Genomic DNA, 24,928 nt, shown 5'->3' with positions numbered 1-24,928 from the left:
TTGTAGGTTGCGACAATGTTCTCGTAAATTATTACAGCTAGTTCTGGTAATTTTATTCAATTTTTTAGGTCTGGAAACATAAACCAAATATTTTTTTTTAATCTGGATCGTAAGAATTTCAGTATTACTTCACATTTTTAACTCTAATCAGTAATTAGAGCTAAATATTTCGTTAGCCGTAAATTGAAAACAGTTTCTGAATCTATGTTTAGAGGAGGTTTTTTTTTCATTTATATCAATTTTTCAAAACATATCCAGAAATATTCCGTAAATTCAATAATTTTGTATAATTATGGTAAAACATTAAACAGTGTTTCGTTTATTTGCAATTAATAAATGGTTTTTTAACATAGGTACTTGGTTTAGTTACTTTTTATCAAAATTGATATGTATTTAATTCCCTACTTTATATATAGATTTATCTTTTGCTTCTATCAGTAATTTAAAAGTTTATAACTCAACTCACATTAGTGTGTATAAATATTATACTTTAGTTAATCTTGTTAAAATTTTAAACTTGACTTGATACATTTTACAAGTTTCCTTTATCAAACTTTCATCAAAGAAATATTTTGTTGCTTTCCATATAACTTTCCTTTTTAACTAGTTGATATAAGTAATCCTACTCTTATCCATCATCTTAAATTACATTATTGGGAATAAATATTTTTTTACTTTGCTAAATGCTCAATTAAATTCCAGATGAATTAATATATACAGAACGTGAAGGGCGTCATGAAATGCGCACTTGCTTCATCCGTTTCTATCTCCTGCTGAACCCACCTGTTGACAGCACCAATAGTACACCAAGAAGCAACCCTACCATTGATCATTAACCCGTTATTACCAAAAAATGATTTATAGTTAATGCAGAGAGTATTATTTTTATAATGGATATCCCCGGTTGCCAAAAAATTACATCCCTCCTTCTTTGTTTTATTTATAATTTAAATTATAATATATTAATTAAATATATTAATATATAATTTAAATTATTTATATTTTAATTAGAATATTTTATTTATAATTTGTTTTTTTTTTATAATTTAAATAATATTTTTCGTCAGTTTAAATAATGATAATAGTAATACGTCGAAATGACCTTTTTAAAAATAAAATAAGTAAATATCATGAAATTGGAAGACTATAGAATATTAAATTTTTCAGATATTTTAAAAAGCAACAATTTCATAAGGTATGACATATTTCACAAGTAAAATTGTTATAATTTAGTATTAAACAAATTTTGATTCATTTTTTAATTAGTGTTTTCATATTATTACAATACTATTTACATTAGTATTTATATTTAGGCAAATGTGTGCAGTTACTGTATTATAAAATATTCTAATCCAGTGTGTAGTGAGAAGTTCTTGTAATAACTTTTATATCCAGATACTTGATGATCAATTCGGGACCTTCGTTTCCGGAAGGTGTTGGTCAAAATTAAGGGACGGATTCAGGACATCGAAAATTGGTTCATGTGGACAAATGTCTTATTTCGCTTTTCCTTTGCCTGACAATTTTCGAAATGTTTTCATTTCCTCACTGATGAATCAAAAACGATTAATATAAATCTATAGAATGATATTTAGGTATGGAAATAACTTTATATTGCATATCTGAGAGATATTTGGAGGTGGAAAAAAGAAATTGAGTTCTACGTAATTAAAACAAATCTGCATTATGTGGGTTTCTAATTTTTGAATAAAATTTGAACCCACCATATTGAATAAAAATTTATTTTTTAAAATAGGACGGTGGACATATGACACACGATTTCGATTTAAAATTTTACGAGAAAACCATTGGTGAAACCCATTTTTCTGTTAATGCCTTTTTTATCGAGTTGTAAGCATGCATTTATCTAACGAAACGAATTTGATTGTGCGGAAGGTATCGAAAACCCTTATTTTTAAGATAATTTTATTTTAATTTATTTTAAAGATTGACCATAGAGGTGCGTTGACCTCTATAGTCAAGTTGTCATACTTTCCAGAGGGGGCATTCTCAATTTCATGTTGACAGTCTTTAAACTTATTTCGAACAAGTGTTAGAAATACATACACTTTAAATTTCAGCAATTTTCCTGTATTTTATGTCTCTTTCTTCGCGAATAAGATTATTAACGGGATTTTAAAGATTATAACGCGTCAGTCAAAAGTTATCGGTCTTCCACTAGGATCTCAATTGTTTAAGCCGATTTAATATGTTCGATTTATTTAAAAAAAATTTGCATGGTTAATACAAATTTTACCAAACTATTTTTAAATCGGCGAGTGAATTTCAGCCGGTTTTATACTAAACCGACCGAAAAAACGTTTTTCAATAATCTACCTCCAGTTCTTAAATCTGAGATATATGTTTTGTGTTGTTTTATTATATCTCCCTTCGGTTTAAATATTTTTCAAAATTGTTTTGAAAGTTTATTCTTCATATATAGAGATATCAAAAATCTCTATAAATTTTTAAAACTTATAGAACCCGGAATGTAAGTTACAGAAGGAATTTTTGAAAAATTTCTCTTTAAGTTTATTTTTTATTGTAGCGAGTTTAAACTTAGAGAAAAGCAAATTTGTTAACCTTAACGTATATATGAATATATTTTTTAAAAAATATTTCCTATTATTTTTATTCCACCCATCCAAAAATTACATATTCCGTTTTTTTGATTTTTGACTCCTAATTTTTATCAGGAAAAAATAATGCGATACTTTGTCGACTTTTTAAAATAATAATATTTTTAAATCTTACGGCTTATTTTTAATGAAATATCTGTCGATAATGAGCTCTAGACATGTATGCCATATTTTTCCTACTTTGTATTTTATGAAAAATAAAAAATAAATCTAACCTTATTAAGTTCATTAAGAAAAGCTACGCGTCCATTTATAATTTCATCCGCACGTTTCTGCTCTGCACTCCTTTCTATAGTAACAAATATGGCAGCACCTATCATTGAGTAGGCGCAGATGACAACCAGCAAGAAAAAATGCGTAAACCATTGTTTGGACCACGTTCGCATTTTTCCATTCATCCAGAACGCCAGTTTCTCACCTCCGCTTAGACCTGATTTAGCCGTATTCATGGTGAAATCCTTGAATCCTGCAAAGTTAAAAAATAAAAATAAATTAATTCGATAAATATCGTTATAACTGTGTAACTAAGTTGAAATATTTACAGTTGCAATCTATAAACACATTTTTCGGCAAAAAAACGTTGCTGCATCTGATATTAAAAAAAGAGTTCAAAGATTGATCATTTTATAATCGATGTAAGTCAAACATTGTTGAAGTAAAAAATATTTTTCAGAATATTGCTGTCCCATTCACTAATCTGATTAATATTTCCTTTTTTAATAATATTTTACAACACATATTATTAAAGTATTTTAAGTCAAATCAATTACTTAAAAAATTCATCAAAGATCCCGGCTGAGTTTAATAAACAGTTTTAGAAACCGATCTCAGAAATCAATTCCTGCAGGAAATTTCTAAATGTTCTGCAATATTTTACCGAGTGATTAACGGTAACGAATGCAAACGATGTTTGCATCATGTAAAGACTAATATTCCATTTTAAGATTCCCTTATAAAGAAACGTATTAATAATAGTTTTAATAATATTACAAGAAAATTCATAAGTTATAAATTTTGAGTATCGCCTTTCCCATTTGTCTGTGGGGGTACTAAAACATAATACGATTAAAATATCGAACGAATAAAAAAAATTCATTGACCTAATTTGATGCTTATTGGTTATCCCGACTTAGAAATATTTAGCAGAACTTGAAAACTGATGATTTAGGGCACGGTCGTACTCCCTCATCAGATCGGAGCCAAAATTTAACACAACAGAGTTTATATTAATCTATATTATTATGTATCTAAAAGCAGCTGATTTACAATAAAATGAATTAATAATAATCTAGATTCTGAAATATACAAAAAAGAAACTTATACAGATATCATCACAGCTTACGTATCGAATCACCCCATGGAACATAAATTAGCGGCTTTTAAGTACATGCTAGATAAACTACATAAATTACCAAAGGAAAACAGCATATAAAAAAATCCCTTTCGGTACGCCGGAAAACGGAGGTAGATTTCACCGGTGCTAAGTAGGGGATCAAAAAAATTTCTATTTTAAAATTAAGAAAAATTTCAAATTTACTCAATACCACAATGGTTGCATGTAAAAGAATTTCACATGCAACATGGGGCATACAAGCCCCATTTTACAATTCCAGCAAGGTTTTGGTTATCCCTTGGATGTAAGGGTTGGTCATATCAAAAATTGTTTCAGACAAAAGTTTTAGATAATGTTTAGAGGACTAACGATCACTTTAGATCGATTCGATGCTGGTCCTATTAAGGAGGTATGATTTTCTGTCTTCAAAACCCCATTTTTTCCACCCCCTGGGCCAATGGTTGGTGATATGAAAAGACTTTACTACATAAGTTTTAGACCCATATCCAAATAATAGTAGGAACGTTTAATAAATTCGATATTTTACCTAATAAAGTTATAGCGATGTTTTGTTTTTTTTTTATAAAGCTTTCCCATTTCCACCCCCTATGATCCGATTTTTCCCATTTAGGAATTCGACCGAGATTTTGGGTCGTTATATTTTATACATCAATTTGAAAGTAATTGGCGCAAAATTACGGCAGTTATCGTGTCCGAAAATCTTTAAATATTTACGCCTTGTAAAAATATTGGCGGTTCATACAACTTTGTCTATATTGTTTGATCATACGAGAGAGTAAATGTTAAAGATTTTTCACCTTTGGAAAACAAAAAATTCTGTTCTATTAATTCACAAACTTTAAAAGAACTCGCCATCGTGAAATGAGAGTTTGAGGTGACAAGCAAAGCAATTTTACTCAAACAGGTGATTAAAAGATATCACAATGTTACCAACTTGTTCTGAAAGTATCATAACTCTTACCAACTGTGTTACCTTGGAGCTATTTATTCGTATCTCTAATTATTATTAAATGACCCTCCTATGTTCGTACGTACATAACCTTCCGAATTTTTTTTGTGTTTTTCGATGAGAAAGGTTGTGAAATATCAAAATTAACAAAAAAATCCATATTCCAAAGTGTTTACTTTATCTTATAATTAAAACTACTGTAGTAGCTATATAATTTTGCCAGTAAAGTAAAATGGAGATTAGGATATTGTTGAAAATTACCATCCAATATCCCTTGTTTCTGTTTTAACTGAGGCTTTTAGGTAGATTTCATAAGAAAGCTAACTTTTGTAATGGGTACCATTATTCGACCTCCGGAAAATTTCGACGTTTCACATCCTACAAACCCCAAAACCACTTTCAATTCAAAAGTTTATATATCACTTTCTTGTGGACACGATAACTGCCTTCATTTTACGCCAATTACTTACAAATTAATGTATAAAATATAACGTCCCAAAATCTTGGTCGAATTCCTTAATCGGAAATATCGGATCATAGGGGTTGGAAATGAAAAAGCTTTATAAAAAAACAAAATATCGCTATAACTTTATTAGGTAAATTATCGAATTTGTTAAACGTTCCTACTATTCTTTGAATAAAAGCCTAAAACTTATGTCGTAAAAAAGTCTTTTTATATCACCAACCATTGGCTCAGGTGGTGGAAAAAATGGGGTTTTGAAGACAAAAAATCATACCTCTCTTAATAGGTACACCATCGAATCGATCTAAAGTGGTTGTTAGTCCTCTAAACATTATCTAAAACTTTTGTCTGAAACAATTTTTGATATGACCAACCCTTACGGTAAGGGACGCCCAAAATGTTGCTGGAATTGTAATAAGATGGGGCTTGTTTGCTAAACATGTGAAATTTGTTTTCACATGTTACCATTGTCGTAAAGTAAATTTGAAATTTATAGTAATTTTTAGTTTGAAATCTTTTTTATTCCCTACTTAGCACTGGTGAAATGTACCCGTCTTCCTTCCGGCGTACCGAAAGGGATTTTTTGAAACCGTTATAAAGAATTAGGCTATTCTTACTATAAATTAATGGCTTGTTCTATAATGAAAGAATTTGGTTTCTTGTAGGGAATGTAACTAAGGCATTGCAAACTTAAATAGATATATTTTCACGTAACTTTATTCCATCTATTTAAAGCATTTGACTTAGCGCACAAAGGATAGACCTAAAATCGTATCGGTAATAAAATCAAATTGTTTCTGTAATATTTATCTGATCGTAAATAAATAGTTCATTTCAACGGAAAAGTTCGGGTATGAAAAGATAAAATCGGATAATAAAATGTGGAAATTGTAAATTATTTTTGTTGTAAAAATATGTTATTTATTTAGCTTGTCGAATAACTCCGCTTGAGAAGTTAACAACAAACAAAACTACGTATAATTAATATTTTGTAATTTTATGAACTGGATCTCAGAAATATTAATATTTATACATGCATAAATTTAATATCTTGTACTTAAAGATTTAACTTAAGTAACTATTTTAATAAATCCAAACATTTATATTTATTACTATTTTTTTTTTTTTTTTTTTTTTACTTTACTTTTTTGTTAACGAAGCAGAAGATTTCAGATTCCAACCAGCTTTTATAGTCTAGTAATTTGTAGAGGCAAAAAGCTACTAGTAGTTAAAAAAAGCTGATGTGGACCAAATGACTTCGTTGTACGCGTATTAAATTGCATATACACTTTTTTTTTTTTTTAAATGAAAAGTACATAAATTTTTATTTAATTAATAATTTCTGATATTTTTTCATAATCTTTTTTTTTATTGTTATTATTGAATCATTAATTATCGTTTATTTTTTTAAAATCAGAGGTTAATATTTATTAATAAATCAATATATTTAAATTAAAAAAAAAAGTTAAAAAAAGGAGATAAAATCTGATTCGAACCTTCGTGCCTTCCCCTTAGAAGATCCAAATATATCATTAATTAAAATTAAATTGGATAAAACTCTGGAACCAATGAAAATAAGTACCACTTATGATAAAACTTTGAAAATCTCAAAGAGGGCTTATTACTACAGTTAAGAAAAAATCCAAATGTTTTATGATTTTGGGCTTTATTGGACACTTTTGGTTCAGTCGATTGCAATCAAAAGGAGAGGTGCACAACTAGATGTTACAACAGTCCTAAATCCAAAATTTCAACATCCTACGGCTAATCGTTTTTGAGTTATGCGTGATACATACGTACGTACGTTCAGATGTCACGTCGAAACTAGTCAAAATGGATTCAGGGATGGTCAAAATAGATACTTCCGTTGAAATATGAAAACAGAAATTTTTTGCGATCACAATACTTCCTTTACTTCGTACAAGGAATTAAAAATGTGTATTTAATTTAGTAGGGATACAAGGAAGTCATGTGGTGTCCACATCAAATTTTTAAATATATTCTTATATATGTAAATAACAACATAAAATTTAAAATTAAATAAATAATTTTTTTTTCCAAATGTGTACGTTGAAATTTGTTTAACTAGTAAACAATAAAAAACCCTCTTGCGATCCAGAAAGATTATGATTACATTTATGACATGTAAATGAGGTTTAGTCTTTTACAGACTCAGGCCGACATCCATCCCTGATACGTGTGGTTAATTGAGCCCCAACCATCGAGGTACATCGATATTCACTTCTGATATTCAAACCCGGATAAATGTAAGTAATTAACCTTTACTAGGATTTGAAACTCAGAACCTTCGATTTAAAAAAAAAAAAATATGTAAAAAACTGATTTGCGAAGAGTTAACCAACTCGGTACGGTAATTAAATAGATTTAAATTTATTTTATAAAAGCATAACACGTTATATAAAAATATAAGTAAAGAATAAAAACCTGAAGTTTGTTTATTTTTTAGTGTGCAATGTTTTTCTATATATAATTATATATTATAAAAATCCGTAAAATTAGACATGCTGATGAAGTATGTACCACTTAAAATAGTTTTTGAAAATCCAAGATGTAGAAACATTACAAAATTATTTTTCTAATACAAAAAATAACTTTTTTACTTCAGTCCATCCCAGTAGAAAGTTAAAAAATAATTATAATAATAGTTTTACTTGCTTTATCATCAATATAAATGTCATATTATTAAATAAACAAATTTTTCTGATATAACCAAGCTGTCTGAGTCAGCCAGAGTTGAAATAAAAGTTGACTTTCATTAATAGCTAACAAGGAAGCTTTTTAAAAATTATATTGTTGCGTGCTTGCGGTTTGACCAGGATATTGAGACAATAACAAACCAAAAATTTCTTATAAATACAATTTATTACCATAAAAATATAGAAAATAAAATAAATAATAATTATCATAATAATAATAATGTATTATACAAAATATTAATTCAAACAAGGACAAGCTTTGTTGAAAACAGTTAAATTATTATAAAAAGTGTATAATACAATTCAATTTACTAAAAATTATAATAACCGCAAATATTAATACATAACATTGTTTTAACAACAAGGTAACATTAGAAAAAGTGTAAAGTTTTACACTTTTCAGTATAAATTGTATAATTCAATTTATGTAGATTTTATTACATTTACTGTCTAGAATTCCTATCAGTCTATGAATGAATATATAATACTGTCTTTCACTACTGTTTACCAATAACTCACCGAACAACTTCCTGTATTCACCCAATGCCCACGCTGGAATACTCGTGACGTACTCTTCACTGATTGTTACTACTTGCTTACTGATATCGTCGTCACCGCAATTGCATCGAATTCGGACTTGCGAAACTATTCTGTCATCGTTTGTTGTCAGACTACGCCGAACACGGCTTCCCAGTGATAGTGACAGTATTTATATCCTCTGGCCTGTAGAACTAGTACCCGTCTCTTGCTTTAACTGTTGAAGCGTAATAATTTTCATCGTCCGTGCTCTTACGTTTTTCCATAAATTCTTATTCCGGTCCGGTAACCCTTATGATCGCATAACAGCTTTTGGAGGTGCTATTGTCTGTATCACAAAGAACAGATTGTTAAACCGACCTGGGTACTCTGAGAAAAGAATCTCTTTTAGTTCCTTCTGGATTCTTCTTTTCATTATTTTTTCATTCTTTCTTTTTAATTGGAAGAAATTTGTTATCCTAGTCCGTTATACTGGTCCTCTTACAATATAAGTAGAAATACAAGGAGGGCTGAAATGTAATGCACACTGGAACGTAACGTGAGAGCAAAATATCATACGAAACGTCAAGTGCTACCGTCTTGTTGTTTCATTACCTTATTACTAACACTCCAAAACTCGTTCTTCTTCTATTTTTATGACAGTCGCCATTGTTATGGATACCTGTACTTCTCCTATGTCAACGCATCTAAAACAAAGTACTTGTTTAAATTTTTCACAGCGGAAAAATGAACGCGTGAAATTTTTCTTCTGTTTTCCTTTGCAGAGCATGGAATAGTTGTACAATCACAAAAATTCAAAATACAATCCTGTGCAAAATAAAACTTTCTGAAATTGTTTTGGGATTCCCCAGAATACTATGTTTTGGATTTCTCCATTGTACTATCGCACAATAATTTGCATTTTCACCCGTATAAAATGCATATTTTATACGGAGAATTAACTGTTACACACAAATTGTTGCTCTTCCGGTACAACAGTTTGTTGCAAACAGACAGTGCAGCTGTACCATAAGTATGGTATGACTAGGGAAGTGCCTTATCATGAGTAAAGAAGCAATGAATGTTTATGTTCAACGGCATTGAAGACAAAAATCCCGATACTGGCACTTATAAATCTCTTCGACTCCACAAGCGGCTAGTACACAGTCCTAAGATTGTGTGATGCAAAACGATAATTTAATTAAGCACAGGGAATTATTGAGTTTTGACGGTATCACTGTTTTCCAGGGAATGGGTATCTTCTGTTTGTGATACGAAAACTGTCGCAACTGGATACAGCGAGAGCTTGATTTTAATAGAGAAACCTCAGTCCGTACTGAACCGACTGTATGAACACGTGACGCGATTTCTTTCTCGGTTTGAAGACATTCAGTGACTTTCCCGTTTACCAAGTTCATAACCTTACTGCAGAAAATTTCGTTATTGATGGTATTTCAAAGCTCAAGTTTTCATACACTTTCTCCCTGTCATTAAAACCTTAAAATTCAAATTCGTTCAGAGATTACGAATGTTATACAGGAGGGTATTTAAAGTTGAATTATGATAAGTGTACCTGGAGATGGCACCAATTCCTTGCCTTTCATGGAAAACATCTCCAGACAAGGCGTGAAGCCTGTTTTTGAATTTAAGACGTTGACTAAGTTAACCGTGTTCCCTTGTACATTTTGCTTATAAAAATATGATACCTACTTTCAGAATAAATGTTACCTATTTTCAAAATAAATAACGTTAAATGCCACACTTCGTACTTGAAAATATTAAATTAAAAATAAGTTACATAATTTTTATTTCAGAAGGCGTTAATGAAAATTATTGAACAAAAATCTATGTACACGTTTAACGGGGGGTCACAAAAAATCAAAATATTTTGTAATTTATAACTCAGTATTATTTAAAAATGCATCAACGTACTATTGACTTTCTGTAAAAGAATTATTTTACATTGTCAAGAATCTTTAACATTTCTTTATTACCATAGCAATAGATTTCTTATCTTCTTTCTTTTTCTGATTAGACTCCGGAACCATGTAAGATATTACTTCAGGGGATGAATGAGGATGATATGTATGAGTGTAAATGAAATGTCGTCTTGTACAGTCTCAGGTCGACCATTCCTGAGATGTATGGTTAATAGAAATCCAACCACCAAAGAACACCGGTATTCACGATCTAGTATTCAAATCCGCATAAAAGTAACTGCCTTTACTTAGTATTTGAACCTTAGAACTCTCGACTTCGAAATCAGCTGATTTGCGAAGACGCGTTCACCACTAGACCAACCCGGAGGCGTTAGATTTCCCATCTATAAAAAAAGTAGTACATGAAAATGATAAATAGACGGTATTGTCAAAAAGGTATTTTATAATGTTACATAATCATTCATATTAAAGTTTTTTTAAATGATTTAAAAATGGTAGATTTGATTAAAAACTTTTGTGTGAACGTGCTTAGGATTTTTAGAAATTCTAATTTTAAGACCACTAAATTGTACAAGTAACTTCTAAATAATCGCAGCTCGGTCAATTCCGTCCGCCGCTACCTATCTCCTTTTTCAAACCAGTCAATTGCGTCCTCATTACTGCGAACAATAAGAACTATTTATCACCTCCATCTAACCTGCTTCTTTTTGTATTTTTACCTTTTTCGAGATTTATTTCTCATTTGGTTGTCTTTAGTAAGAGTTGCCAAACTGTGTACTGTGCGTAACAAGTGTACCGCATCTATCATGGAAGTTATGAAATGACAATGGTAAATCAATTATCATAGTTGGGGGTTACAAATTCAGATTCCACAAACATCCAGTGGACGGAATTTAATATCGGCGATGTACCACAAGAACGTTTAATTGTAACTTAAAAATTTATTTGGAAAATAGAGTTACAAAACGTTTTGAAGAACATACCATGCACGTTTGGGAACGGATATTATTAAAAGGCAAAAAACAGAAAATTCTGTGAAAAGAAACTCAATTGAAGATATTTCAATCGTCGTCAAAACTTCGTACAGAAAGAATTAACATAATGGAGAAGTAGAGACATTATCAAATGGAGACGTTGAGTTAATTAAGCGAGTAATTATGCGGTCCAGAGAATAGATTCATCCAATTCTTCCAGAAAGTCCTTGGGCAACTCATTTTTGCAATAAATAGAAATTGTCACCAGTACTGTGTAAGACTTTTTCATAATGAACGACCCAGAAAAAGGTCTTGTTTGTTTCTAGACAGTGACTAGTTTAAAATTTCTGTGTGAGACGTCAGAACTCTTCTGTTCATTTATTCATAGTACTCTGCCATTAGAGTACGTCTTGTTACGGCTGCTCTCCACCTTGTTCTAACCTTTGCTACCATCTTTGTTTCAGAAAATTTCTTCCTTCTTCTTCTTCATTTCTTTACATTCATTAAACCTTTTATCGCATCGATTAATAAACATCTCACATAATATCTTAGCCAGTTGTTTTTTTTAATATTCAATCGCATTTACCATTTTCCTGTTCTCTCCTATTCTCCTTAATACTTCTTCATTTGTTATATGGTATTGCCGTTTGATATTTATCATTCTGCGCCACATCCTCATCTCAAAAGCCTCAATTCGTTTTCTGTTTGCCTTTCTCGCCGTTCACGATTCAGCTCCATCAACTCTATGTTGATCGTATTTAAAAGTTTGCCCAAAGTTTTTCAAACAGGTGTTCATAATACAAAGATGCTTAAAGGATACGTATATGCCACTAGGTTTTTTTTCTATTATCGAACAAAAACGTTTGCACTTATACCAAATTTTCAAGTCAATTGACGCGAAGTGCGAATCGAATAATTTTTCCCTTGATCCTTAAGAAATGTTTATGGACTTGGAATCTGCAGTACATGGTGCTGCAAATGTTGTTTGATCTTCCATGAAGATGAAGTGTTGTCGTTTTCACTTAGAGTAAAACTGGTGGAAAAAATTGAAGCTCTGAGCTGTCTTCTAAATATAAATAGTACGCATAAGCCAGCCGTTTTTTGCAACTATTTTTTAGCTTGCCCTTCCTAAATACTGATGACATTGACGACCGTTTCACAGACAACCTAATGACATTATAACTAGACGAGAAAGAAAACAATATTCACAGATTAGTAAATCCACAATTACATTTCTCCTGATTTTACGTTTCTTCTAAGAATATGAACGGATTTCGCTGTTTAATAGAATCCTTCGACGAACAACTGCAAATCGTTTCACGGTCGATTAAATGCGCACTTCTACGCTTCCCAACGTATACAATGTTGTTGATGTTTTGATACGTTTTTAGGCTGATATATGCAACAAATTAAGAAGCAAAGAAAAAGCAAGGAAATATAATCGGGTAGAAGTAAAGGAAATTATTTTCAGGGACAAATTAATAAATTCACCAGAAAAACTTTTTCTCAAATACTGTATGTAGAAGATGTCTGCATGAAATTTTTATCAATAAAATAAAGTAACGTAAAAATATTCAAAAAATTATTGTAAGTAGCTCTAGACAAGAGGCACCAAAAATATAAAATACATAGAAATAAAAAAAATCCCTTTCGACACGCCGGTAGGCGGAGGTAGGCTTCATCGATGTTAAGTAGGGAATAAAAACGATTTTCGCCTAAAAACTAAGAAAAACTTCAAGTTTACTCGATTCGACAATGGTTGCACGTGAAAAAAAGTTTCACATGTTTAGCATACGACAACCTCCATCTTCTTACAATTCCAGCAAAACTTTGGTCATCCCTTGTCGTAAGAGTTGATCATATCAAAAATTGTTTCAGACAAACGTTTTAGGTAACGTTTAGAGGACTAATGACCACTTTAAACCAATTCGATACTGTGCCTATTAAGCGAGGTATGATTTTTTTTTGTTTTTGAAACTCCATTTTTTCTATCCCCTGGGCCAATGGTTGGTGATATAAACCCCCTTAATGGGTTTCGTGATATAAAGTTTTAGACCCTTATCCAAAGAATAGTAGGAACTTTAAACGAATTCGATATTTAACTTAATAAGAAAGTTATAGCGAGATATTTTAGTTATTTTTTTCGAAAAAGATCCTCCATTTCCACTCGAATGGTCCGATTTATCCCATTAACGAAGTCAACCGAGATTTAAGGTAGTTATATTTTATGTATCAATTTGAAAGTGATTGGCGCAAAATTACGGCAGTTATCGTGTCCACAAGAAAGTGAAATATATATATATATAAACTTTTGAACAGAAGGTGGTTTTGGGGTCTGAAGGATGTGAAACGCGAAGATATGTCGAAATTTTCCGGAACTCGAATCATGGCACCCATTAAAAAAGGTAAATTTCTTATGAAATCTACCTAAAAGAAATATAGTAAAAAAATAATGAAAATAAATGTTGCACAGAAAACTGACAAAACAAAGTGGCTGGACAAAACATATTCTGTACTTCCTTTTAAAGGATATTTACAGCTGATTATCATTAATGATTGTGAAATATGTTTTTGCTTTTCACTGGGATATTGAAACCAGAAATAATTACAGAATGAAACAATAGTATCTATACTTATTATGATCAGTTTTTGGGAATAACAAGGTACAATTTTTTTACGAGGGTCGGAGTTGAACGGGTAAATTTCCTATGAGGGGCACAATTCACCGGGTTCTTTTTTAAGCGGATGGGTACGTCCGATATCTAAATAATCAAGCGAAATGATTTGGGGAACTGGTTTGCAAGAAATTCCTTTTTTGTTTTATACTTAAGCAGGTATAAATTGCTATCCTCCATGGTGAAGGGGTAGCGTCTCATCTTTTCATCTGGAAGACCCTGGGTTCGAATCCCGTTCGGGCACTAATATTTTCTTAAATTTTTAAATCTTTACTTTGTAATCCCACCCGCAAGCTTCAAGTTTATAGATGAATTGATCAAAACAATATAATCAATCTGATGTTTTCCAATTTTTTATATGATTTACTAAAAACGAATTGTTTATTACCCATTTCTCTTAGTTTTACGTATTTGTTATCTATATCACGCAAAAAAGAATCGTTAAGATACTTGGTTACTAATTACGAGGACCTTTTTAAAAATAATATTAGTTTAATAGTCTCATCTGGGAAGATATTATAATGTAATTAACAGAAATAAATCAGATAAAACGATATATGTCAATCTCCGTGGTGGATTATAGGGTCTAAGACCTTTCATCTGGAGATCGCAGGATCGAATCCCGGTCAGGCATAGCATTTCTTACACTAAAAATTCCGTTTCCATATTTCCAAGTTTGAGCTGCTTTGTGAGCATCTGGGGTATAGTAATTTTAAAAAAAAAAAGAAGAAAAATCAAGTTATTTTTAACTATATCAGGTATATATATTTATAATAAAGCATGAATCTATAAATTAGAATGCGGATGGCAAAAATGTTAAGGTATATTTTTCACAAAAAATGACAGAGATTTAGGGAAAAAATTTCGGATCACATAAAAGCATATAAAAAGCATATTCATAACAGATTTAGTCATTATTGTTAAAAATAAGCTGGCAACGAAGTTGTAAGACTTACAGTTCTACAAAGGACAAGTTGTTTTTGAATCACGGCTTACACACACAACTTAATTTAAAATTTATCAATTTATTTAATTATCATATCTTTTCGTTTATTTAATTAAATGATTATAACTAAAGCGCGCTCGCGCATACCGTTTTTAATTCTCGCGGATATGGCGGTACTAGCGGCAACGGTTAACACTCACTAAACCAATGTAATTTCACAACTTAAAACCAGTATGTAGAATGACAAATTTCGCTTGTACGGTCGGCTGACTGGTGTGGCCGCGAGGCTTAACGCATCAGGGACCGAGGCAACCGGGAGATTAAGTTCGTGACCCGTCCAAACCGAGTTACTTTTTTACACTTTAAATATTATTTATTTATTTAATTCTACCACTCACCTGTGACGTCAAAACGTAGCAGGCGACTACAACAGCGTTTTTTGAGGTGGGGGTGCGATTTTCACAAAACATTTTTTGCAGATATTGTTGTTTAATTATTGACAAATGTGCCTAAGAAAAATATGACCTCAATTAGGCGAAATCTTGAGATACTGAAGGTGACCTTGCTCTACAGCTATCTCCTTAGCCTTTTAAATTGAAAATTTAATTTCCCTTTTACAGCTATAGAGGTAATAGACGGGAAAGTAAAAAATGAACTAAACCAAAAACATGAAATCGTATATGTAATACTGATATATTATTATCATTTTTGTTAATGTTTTTTTTTAAATAATTTTAAAAAAATGTTAATTTCCAATTAAGGAAAAGTTATTAATATGTATCAAAGAAAATACTGTTTTTTTTTTTTTTTTACCCATTAAGAAACAAAATATTTATTTATTAGTCGCGTTTTATGTCCCCGATAATTTTGAAGTTTAATAAATCACTTCTATGCTATAACTCTGTTCTAGCGCTATCTAAACGGGAAAGTAGAAATACAAATAAAAAAAGTAACGAAAATAAAATTAATTAACAAATAAACTTTGAATATGATGTTTGGTTTAAAAACATAATAAATTTAATTTTAATAATTCAAATTTAAATTTATAAATTTACAATCAAATTATTGCGCCAAAAATAATAGTTCCACTATTTGCCGGTAGGAGATTGTAACAGCAGCAAAATATAATAATACATTTTATTTCACGGACTGAGATGACAAATATACTTATTTAAATATATATTTTAAAATATACTTACTTATCTAATTAAAAAATAACATTTTAAGGAAAGATTTCTACAAAAGTATTTTATGATGGATAATTTTACTGTTTTGTTGCTGTGACGTCAAGAAAAATCTAATTACACCATTAGAATTATAAAATTTTCTTTGTAAAATTAATATAACAACACTTCTTTGTCGTTTTCAGTTTCATATATTGGCATGAAAATGGAGAAAAATTAATATTTTGAGAAAAGTTTCGGAAAAGTAAAATTTAGAGTAATATAAAAATATAAATATACCTTATTTATTATTCTGGTTAAGACTGTTCGATTAAACGATTTTTAAAATGCCCATAACAGTTTTAGTAAAAATAAAGTGCATCATGGTAACTTCAGGCGTTTTGAGGTAAATTTGGTATCGGTGGAATTAACAGAGAAACGATGAATTCGACTATAATAATTTGAAATCAAAATAAAATGATACGAGACTTATGGCGGATATAGATTTGAAGCTATTTTCTGAATTAAAAATCGCTGATGGAATGTCACTTTAATCGTTCAGGTACAGTCTGGTCGGAATGCATTATGTACCTTCAGTTTAAACAAGAAAATTATTTTCTTATTTACAAATTTGAATTATAATGTAACTAATTATACTATAATTAAATTTCGTTAAGAAATATTTGTTCATGATTAAAATTTATAAATAGATACAAAAAGTAAACAATCTTTACTAAGATCAAAAATAAATTTTTATGTCTTAAAATGTTATTCAATATCCTAATCTTACAAGCAACAACATATTGATTAAAAAACAAAGCATTTTTTTAGTTTTTTTTTTCATAATATTAACAATTCTTTTTTTATCGTCACTTATTTCAAATTATACATCAGGTACATTAATTTATGTAACATAAACAGTATTTATAAATAACAGATAAAATTTAATTTACTTAGTTGTATTTCTTGATATTGATATTTATATTTATTAAATGAATAAAAGTATTTTCATTGATTATTAATTATTTGATAAGCATATTCAATAAGAAAGGAAAATCATATATAAAACTACTTACAGTAGGACGTATGCTCAGTAAAAACTGTAAATCTAAGTATTGTAAGGATTTTAATGCGCATAAACGGTTGATGCGCAGTAGGCCATTTTCTTTTCTTTTCCTCTAGATATGTGTTGAAATTGGTGTGGGTTTAGTTGGGGTGTGTATGAAGCAGAGGGGAATGACCTATCATGCGGTATAAGACAATGTTCTGTATTCAATATTTTGCATGTGTATAGTTCCCTACACTACTCTGGTGCTGCGACATTATAAATCCCTCGCCCGCGTCTAAAATATACCCGTTCCAACTTGCGCGAATACTACACACAAAACTTAGGTTAACCGTACTTCGATGAGAGAATGGGAGTTCTCTCATCTCTTTCTTCACATTATGTCCCTTTATGAGTACTCTTTCTTCTCATGAGAAGGAATGAGTTCTTTCTTCCCTTCTTCTCATATAATCCCTTTTTAATTCATAAAATAGTTTCAAATCAACATTCATCACGGGTCTACATCAATTTATTTTGATTTTTAACTGTTAAGATTAACTTGTGATGCTCTGACGTTTCCGATGATATCAGATCAATCGCAAACCGTCCGTCTAATTTCAGAATCCATTTCTTTTGAAAATAAAAATCATAGTAATTTAAAAATATTTTAATGAAGCTAGTTTATAGTTCTATTGCTGCTGCTCCTGCAGCGTAGTTATAACGATCGGGCAACATTTTTATTATCAGGATTTTTGTCAATGTCGACCTGTCAATACCCCCTTAGTCCAAAAACTCAACAAGAAGTTATTGAAATTTCTGGAAGGTGTGTATATACATACGAATGGATGGGGTTCGCTTGTATTTTGATTAATATCTCCGGACTGGCTCAACATGGATTCTTCAAAAAAAGCTGAAAAAAAGTCTATATATGGTTGGTCTAAATATGGTAATGCATTGATGCATTAAATTTTGAAAAAAAATTAAAAAGAGGAGGGAAAGTCAGTTTTTTCATTTTTTTTATTTTTACTTCCTTGTGCGAAGTAAAGAAAGTATTGTGACTGCGAAAAATTTAGGTTTTCAGAATTCAACGGAAATATCTATTTTGTCAATCCCTGAATCCATTTTGACTAGTTTCAGTGTGACGTATGTCCGTATGTATCCCGCATTACTCAAAAACAATTAGCCATAGGATGTTGAAATTATGGATTACGGACTGTTGTAACATCTAGTTGTGCACTTCCCCTTTTGATTGCAGTCCACTGAACCAAAAGTGTCTAAAAAATCCCAAAATAAAAAAAAGAAGTGATTTTCGATTTTTTTATAACTGCAATAATAAGCCTTATTGGGAGCTTTTCAATTATACATCGTAGGTGGTACTTATTTTCATTGTTTACATTTATTTTTACAACAATTTATCTTTATTTTCATTTCAATAACTACGCAAGGAGGCAGAAAGGTCTGCTGGAACTTCTCCAGTTGAGACTGGAGGACTAGCTGCAAGTAACAATCTGGGAAAATGCACCCACTCGCTTTCTTTGTACGTGTTCTCACATAGTTGAAGTTCATCTTCGAATTCCGCTTGTAATCTAAGCCAAATTGAACGCACTCTTTTCGCTAAAAGTTTCATTTTAATTAATTATGAATTTTTATTTAATGAATTCATAATTACGATTTAAATCATAATGATAATAATTAATAGTTTTACAGATTACCGTCAAAATGTAATAACTTTGTGCAAGATTTCTAAATTTAATTTTTATTTTTAATCTTATTAACCTTAAAGGTCATCTCGGTGCAAATTTGAACTATCAAAGAATTAAAACTTTAGTTATTTTATTACAGATAAATAAAGTATATAATAGTATATAATAAATAGTATATAATAGTATAATAGTATAATAATAATATATAATATATAATATAATATATAATAATATATAATATATAATATAATAGTATAATAAATAGTATATAATATAAAAGTATATAATAAATATTTTCATTACTTTTAATTATAAAATTTAATAATTATTATATTATTTATTGGTTATTTATTAGATATTTATATAATTCATTTTTTTACTTTTCAGTGCATTTTTATATTTGTTAATATATTATATATTTTTGTTTAAAATTCTCAATTTGATTTAATTCTTATTTTTTGCTTTTTAGAGGAGTTTTCTAATTTTTAACGTTTTTTATTGATATTAATATTAATATTAATTAAATAAAAGCTTTTTTAAAAAATAATTTTTTATATGTAATCAATCAAATATATTTTTGTAATTTGTTTTTAAGACTAAAGAAAAAGTAAAAATATTAATTTTTACGCATCGAAGTTACACATACTTGTACCAAATTTCAATCATTTTCATACGATAGTTCATGAAAATTTTCAATCAAATGCATGAATTTAGCGTAGGAGTAGCGCGTGGGGACGTGGGGGTAGGTAATATCAAATTCAGACACCGTAATGTTGTATTGTCATCGAAGTTACATACGTGTACCAAATTTCATTGATTTTCATACGATAGAGCAAAAGATATAGCAGTTGCAAGATTTGATTATTCCTAAAGCGAGTTAAGTAAAAGCTTTTAAAAAATGTCATATATTGAAATATAAAAGAAACTTCATGTAGTAGGAAAATGATCGAATGGAATTTTAAGATTGAGAGAATGGATTTTGATTTCTTTTTTTCGTAGAGTTTAAGATGGAATTATTTATAGAGTTCCATGTGGATAAAGCCATACTGGCCTCTAAATAATTTTTTGCCACAAAAAAGAGTGATGACTTATTTTGAAAATAAATTTGGAAAAAGTTTTTAGTATTGTTAAAGCGTGGTGGTATGCATGAACAGTGTTGAATATAAATATTAAATAAATCATGAAAAATATTTGATGAAATGTTAATTTTCTTTAAGATTAAACTTATTGGAAGATTTTATGTAATGATATTGTATGATAAACCTAAAAAATTGTTTTTTCGTCACCAGTTTTTTGTGTTTTACCATAATTTTCTTAAAAAAAATACAGGTTTGAGGTTGTTTTTTTTTTATTTTACCCTTTGAGCAGAAATCAGGGGGAAATTTTACGTAAGCTGTAACTCGAAAACGAAGCTTTTCCGAAACAGTGTTTATATTTTTTTCTTTCTTTTATATCCACTTACCGAATATGTTCTAAAATTCTTTCCGTTCCTTATGAGGCTCTTTTTATTTACATAGAAGCAAATGTTAAACAAAGTAAAATTATATTTTGGTTAATACTACTACCTTGAAACAATCTATTTTATTTTATTTCATTATTAGGTGTTAAATTACTACATTCCTTGTCCCTATAAAGAAATTAAAAATTTATGATCAAACAACTCAAAAATTTTAAATAGAAATATTAGGGCTGTAATACCATTTTAAATTTTATTGAAAACAAATTTTTGAACAAAATAGTATTGAATTATGGCAACTGTAACCAAAATGGTGACAGTTTAATCTTCTTTTTTTGTGTTCAGTCATTTGACTAGTTTGATGCAGCTATACAAGAATCCCTATCTTGTGCCAGTCGTTTCATTTCGGTATATTCCGTACATCCTTGATCCCTATCAATTTTTTTTACTTACTCAAAACATTACCTGTCTGCACAATGTTTCCCATCTACCTGTTCCTCCAAAATCAAAGCGACTATTCCAGGATGCCTTGAAACGTGCACTATAAGTCTGTCTCTTCTTTTAGCTATATTTTTAAAATGCTTTTTCCTTCATCGATTTGCCGCAACACCTCTTCATTTGTCACTTTATCCACATGTCTTACTTTTAACATTCTCCTACGGCACCAGATTTCAAAAGTTTCTAATCTTTCTTCTCAGATACTCCGATCGTCCAAGTTTCACTTCCATATAAAGCTACGCTCCAAAATTATACTTTCAAAAATGTTTTCCTGATGTTTAAATTAATTTTTTATGTAAGCAAATTTTATTTCTAACTGAAACCTTATTTCCCCTGTGCTATTCGGCATTTTTCGTCGCTCCTGCTTCGTCCATCTTTAGTAATTCTACTTCCCAAATAACAAGATTCTTATACCTCTGTAGTTTTTTCTCGTCCTATTATTATATTCAGTGGTTCATCTTCGTTATTTCTGCTACATTTCATTACTTTCGTTTTGTTCTTGTTTATTTTCATGCGGTGGTTCTTGCGTAGGTTCATCCGTGCCATTCGTTGTTTCTTCTAAATGTTTTTTTTACTTTCGGCTAGAATTACTATACCATCAGCAAACCGTAGGATCTTTATCTTTTCACCTTGTACAGTTACTACCGATCTGCTAGTTTTATGTAAAGATTAAAAAGTAATGGGAATAGGGAACATCCTTGTCTTTCTTTTTTTCCTGTTTAGTCTCCGGTAATTACCTTTCAGATAATACTTTAAAGGATGAATGAGGATGATATATATGAGTGTAGTCTTGTACACAGTCTCAGTTCGACCATTTCTGAGATGTATGGTTAACTGAAACCCAACCATCAAAGAACACCGCTATCCACGATCTAGTCTTCTAATCCGTGTAAAAATAACTAACTTTACTAGGACTTGAACGGTGGAACTCTCGACTTCCAAATCAACTAGTTTGGGAAGGTGCTTTCACCACTAGACCAAGCTTCGGGTAGGTTGGACATCTTTGGCTGACTTCCTTTTTTATAACTGCTTCAGTTATTACTGTTGCGGTTTGTTCTTCTACCTCTATATCTGACCTCTAAATTTTTTTAAATGCTGAACATTTTATTCCAGTCTACGGTATCAAATGTCTTCTTTAAGTTTATAAATGCAATGTATGTCGGTTTGTGTTTCTTTAATCTTTCTTCTACTATTAATATGAGTGCTAAAATTTTTTCCCTTGTCCCTATACTTTTCTTGAAACCAAATCGGTCTTCTAACACTTCTTCCACTCTCCTGTCAATTCTTCTGTACAGAATTCTAGTTAAAATTTTTGATCCATGAGTAGTTAAGGTAATCTATTGGTAATTATTTTTAATAACTATTTTTAAAATTGATCAACAGTTACTTTTAAATAATTGCGATACAATTACAAAAAAGATGGAAATTTCAGAAAAACAAATTTGAGTCCTATTTGATTCCCTTCATCAAATGGTGTTACTTTAAAAAATGATACAGTATTAAAAATTATATAATTATAATACAATAAGGAAAGACGACGCTTGTGCAAAATTTGTAAGACGCAATCAACAGATCTCTAAAAACGTGTTTTTACTGGATATGGAATTATTCTCCAGGTGTGTATCAAAGAAATTGAAGACGAAAAGTGTCAAAGTACAAGAAAAGTTAGTTAAACTCCAAATTTGTTTCACTGGTCCATTCATGGGTCGGTTCACCATCGTCCGATCGCTGTGATAAAACAGAATCAGTTATTTCGTAGCAGCTCTATTTTTCATGTTTTCTAATACTTTTAATGCTTTAATATAGTTTTTAATGTTTTGCAAATATTGTTATTTTTTAATTGTTAACAAATATGTTTAAGAAAAATATGACCTTAATTAGGCGAAATTTTGAGATACTGAAGGTGATCTTTACTCTATAGCCTCACCCCCTTGACCTTCTAAGTTGAACATTTAACGGCGTTAATGCCAAGTTTCGACCAAGTTTGGTCGAAATCGGTTCAGTAGTTCTGGAGATATCAGGTGATTTAGAGGCCGACACCGAATACACACATTTACATACGAAAATTAACATCCGGAAAATTTCCATCCGGTGTTCCGGTTTTTTAGGTTTCTTAGATTTCAAAACGTCAAGATCCTATGTTAAACGCATATGCCGAAACTGAACCGATTACAATACTTTCCCTTTTAGAGCTATAGCGTTATCTAGACGGGAAAGTAAAATGGCTGCGGTAGCATAGGAAGATACTTTCTCGTAATCCAAAGTATTGTTTGTTTCCCTTGTATTGGAAGTATTGTTGTTTCTCTTTGTGGGGCGAGCGGTGGTCTCGGTCTTTCATTCGGATATCTCCGCTTCGAATCTCGGTCAGGCATGGTATTTTCACACGCTGTAAAATTGTCATCTCATCTCATCGTTTGAAACAATAACGGTGGTCCTGGGTGATAAAAAAAATAATAAAATCCGAAATATCGAGTTTAGTTTTTGTAAAAAACTATTCAGTTGTCTTGTTTGGTAAAGGTGAATATTGTTGTTTTGTAAGAATAAGTGACTATTTATCTTAATAAAGATTGCATATTCATAAATATTAACATCCGATAAATTAACATGTTTAATGTTCTAAATATAGGTCAACAGATTATTTATGGAAAACAGTGAACTTAACCGTCCATTTTTGTGTTTTTTAAACTCGTTTTGACTTTTTTGAGGAACCCCAAAAAGAGTACGTTGTACTTCATATGGAACTATTTGTATTGTATTACTATTACTGTATTATTAGTCTTTAATATTGGTGGTTAGAGAGCCAACAGAATTTAAAAATGTAGATTTTTTGAAGTTTTTAAAACGTTTTTTATTTTATTGAATTTTAGACAGTTTCTTTGGTATTAAGCTGTATATATATACATATATATATATATATATGTACACATTTATTTATTATGATATATTCACCACATAACCTGGAAGCTTATGTATAAAAATCTGAAATGGAAATATTGTTGCATATGAGAAAATGTCATGTCTGAGCGGGATTCGAATCCGGGTAAAAGGGTTTAATGAGGGTGAACTTCTATAGTTACTATTGAGATCTCATTATTATGTACAAACCATTATTATGTAAATTATATATTCATCTTTCTTTCAATATTTTAACACTACTCTATAATTATTTTCACAGCTCATAAAAAAAGTCATTTCAAATACCTTTTTTTTTCAATTCTAGTGTAATATAAGCTATATGCGTATCTACACTGCCTTGTAATTTAGTTATGATGAAAGACTTCCTCCTCAGTTATATAGAAAAGTTTCTACAATATTTGTAATCATACTGCAATTTCGATTCTATCTCTTTTATTTAAATTTCTACAACTACTAATTTAAATTAACAAAATGAACATAAGTATAAAATAATTTTACTTTTCTTTCATTCAACTCAAGTTCTTGATATGCTTCGAAATTCCAAACTTTTCCTTTAATTAATGCATGCGAATGTCGTAGTATAAATTACTGTATTTAAAACTTAAATTTATTTTATAATTATAATAAAATAATAACGCTAATTAATATTTTAAAGTTACATAACTTCCCCGATTTTAAAAAGATTGCGTAACTTCCCCAATTTGGGCTTGACGGAGTTTTCTTTCAAATCTGCCATAGGATTTTTAAATATTATTAACATAATGTTTAGAGTAAAATTGCGAAAAAAATCAAAATGCTAAGTAATATAATTTGGGTTCAATTTCACCCACTTGATCAAATGACGTTTATTCGAAAATATTACGCAGTATTTAAAGTAATTATTGAGAAACAAGAATCAAAATTATTAGTAAAAACTTTGGATCCCAGTTAACTAACCTACTTCTGGAAATGACATGGTTTTAGCATCAAATTAT

General features: G+C 30.0%; 2 protein-coding genes across 6 annotated transcripts in view; one reads left to right on the top strand and one right to left on the bottom strand.

The window, feature by feature from the left end:
- The window catches only part of LOC142334444 (uncharacterized), a 593,558-nt gene that overhangs the window by 238,812 nt on the left and 329,818 nt on the right, over positions 1 to 24,928 (top strand). The gene's annotated exons all lie outside the window — the stretch shown is intronic.
- LOC142334445 (potassium channel subfamily K member 18) overlaps positions 1 to 24,928 on the bottom strand; it is a 385,818-nt gene that overhangs the window by 280,509 nt on the left and 80,381 nt on the right. The window contains exon 3 of the mRNA XM_075382449.1: positions 2,855 to 3,105. Coding sequence (XP_075238564.1) covers positions 2,855 to 3,105 — 251 coding nt within the window. The remainder of the gene's footprint in view (positions 1 to 2,854; positions 3,106 to 24,928) is intronic.

This window comes from Lycorma delicatula, chromosome 1, assembly GCF_047948215.1.
Source record: "Lycorma delicatula isolate Av1 chromosome 1, ASM4794821v1, whole genome shotgun sequence".
In the NCBI taxonomy this organism is placed as follows: Eukaryota; Metazoa; Arthropoda; class Insecta; order Hemiptera; family Fulgoridae; genus Lycorma; species Lycorma delicatula.
Note: the sequence above shows the minus strand (reverse complement) of the source record. Positions and strands in the feature narration are given on the sequence as shown.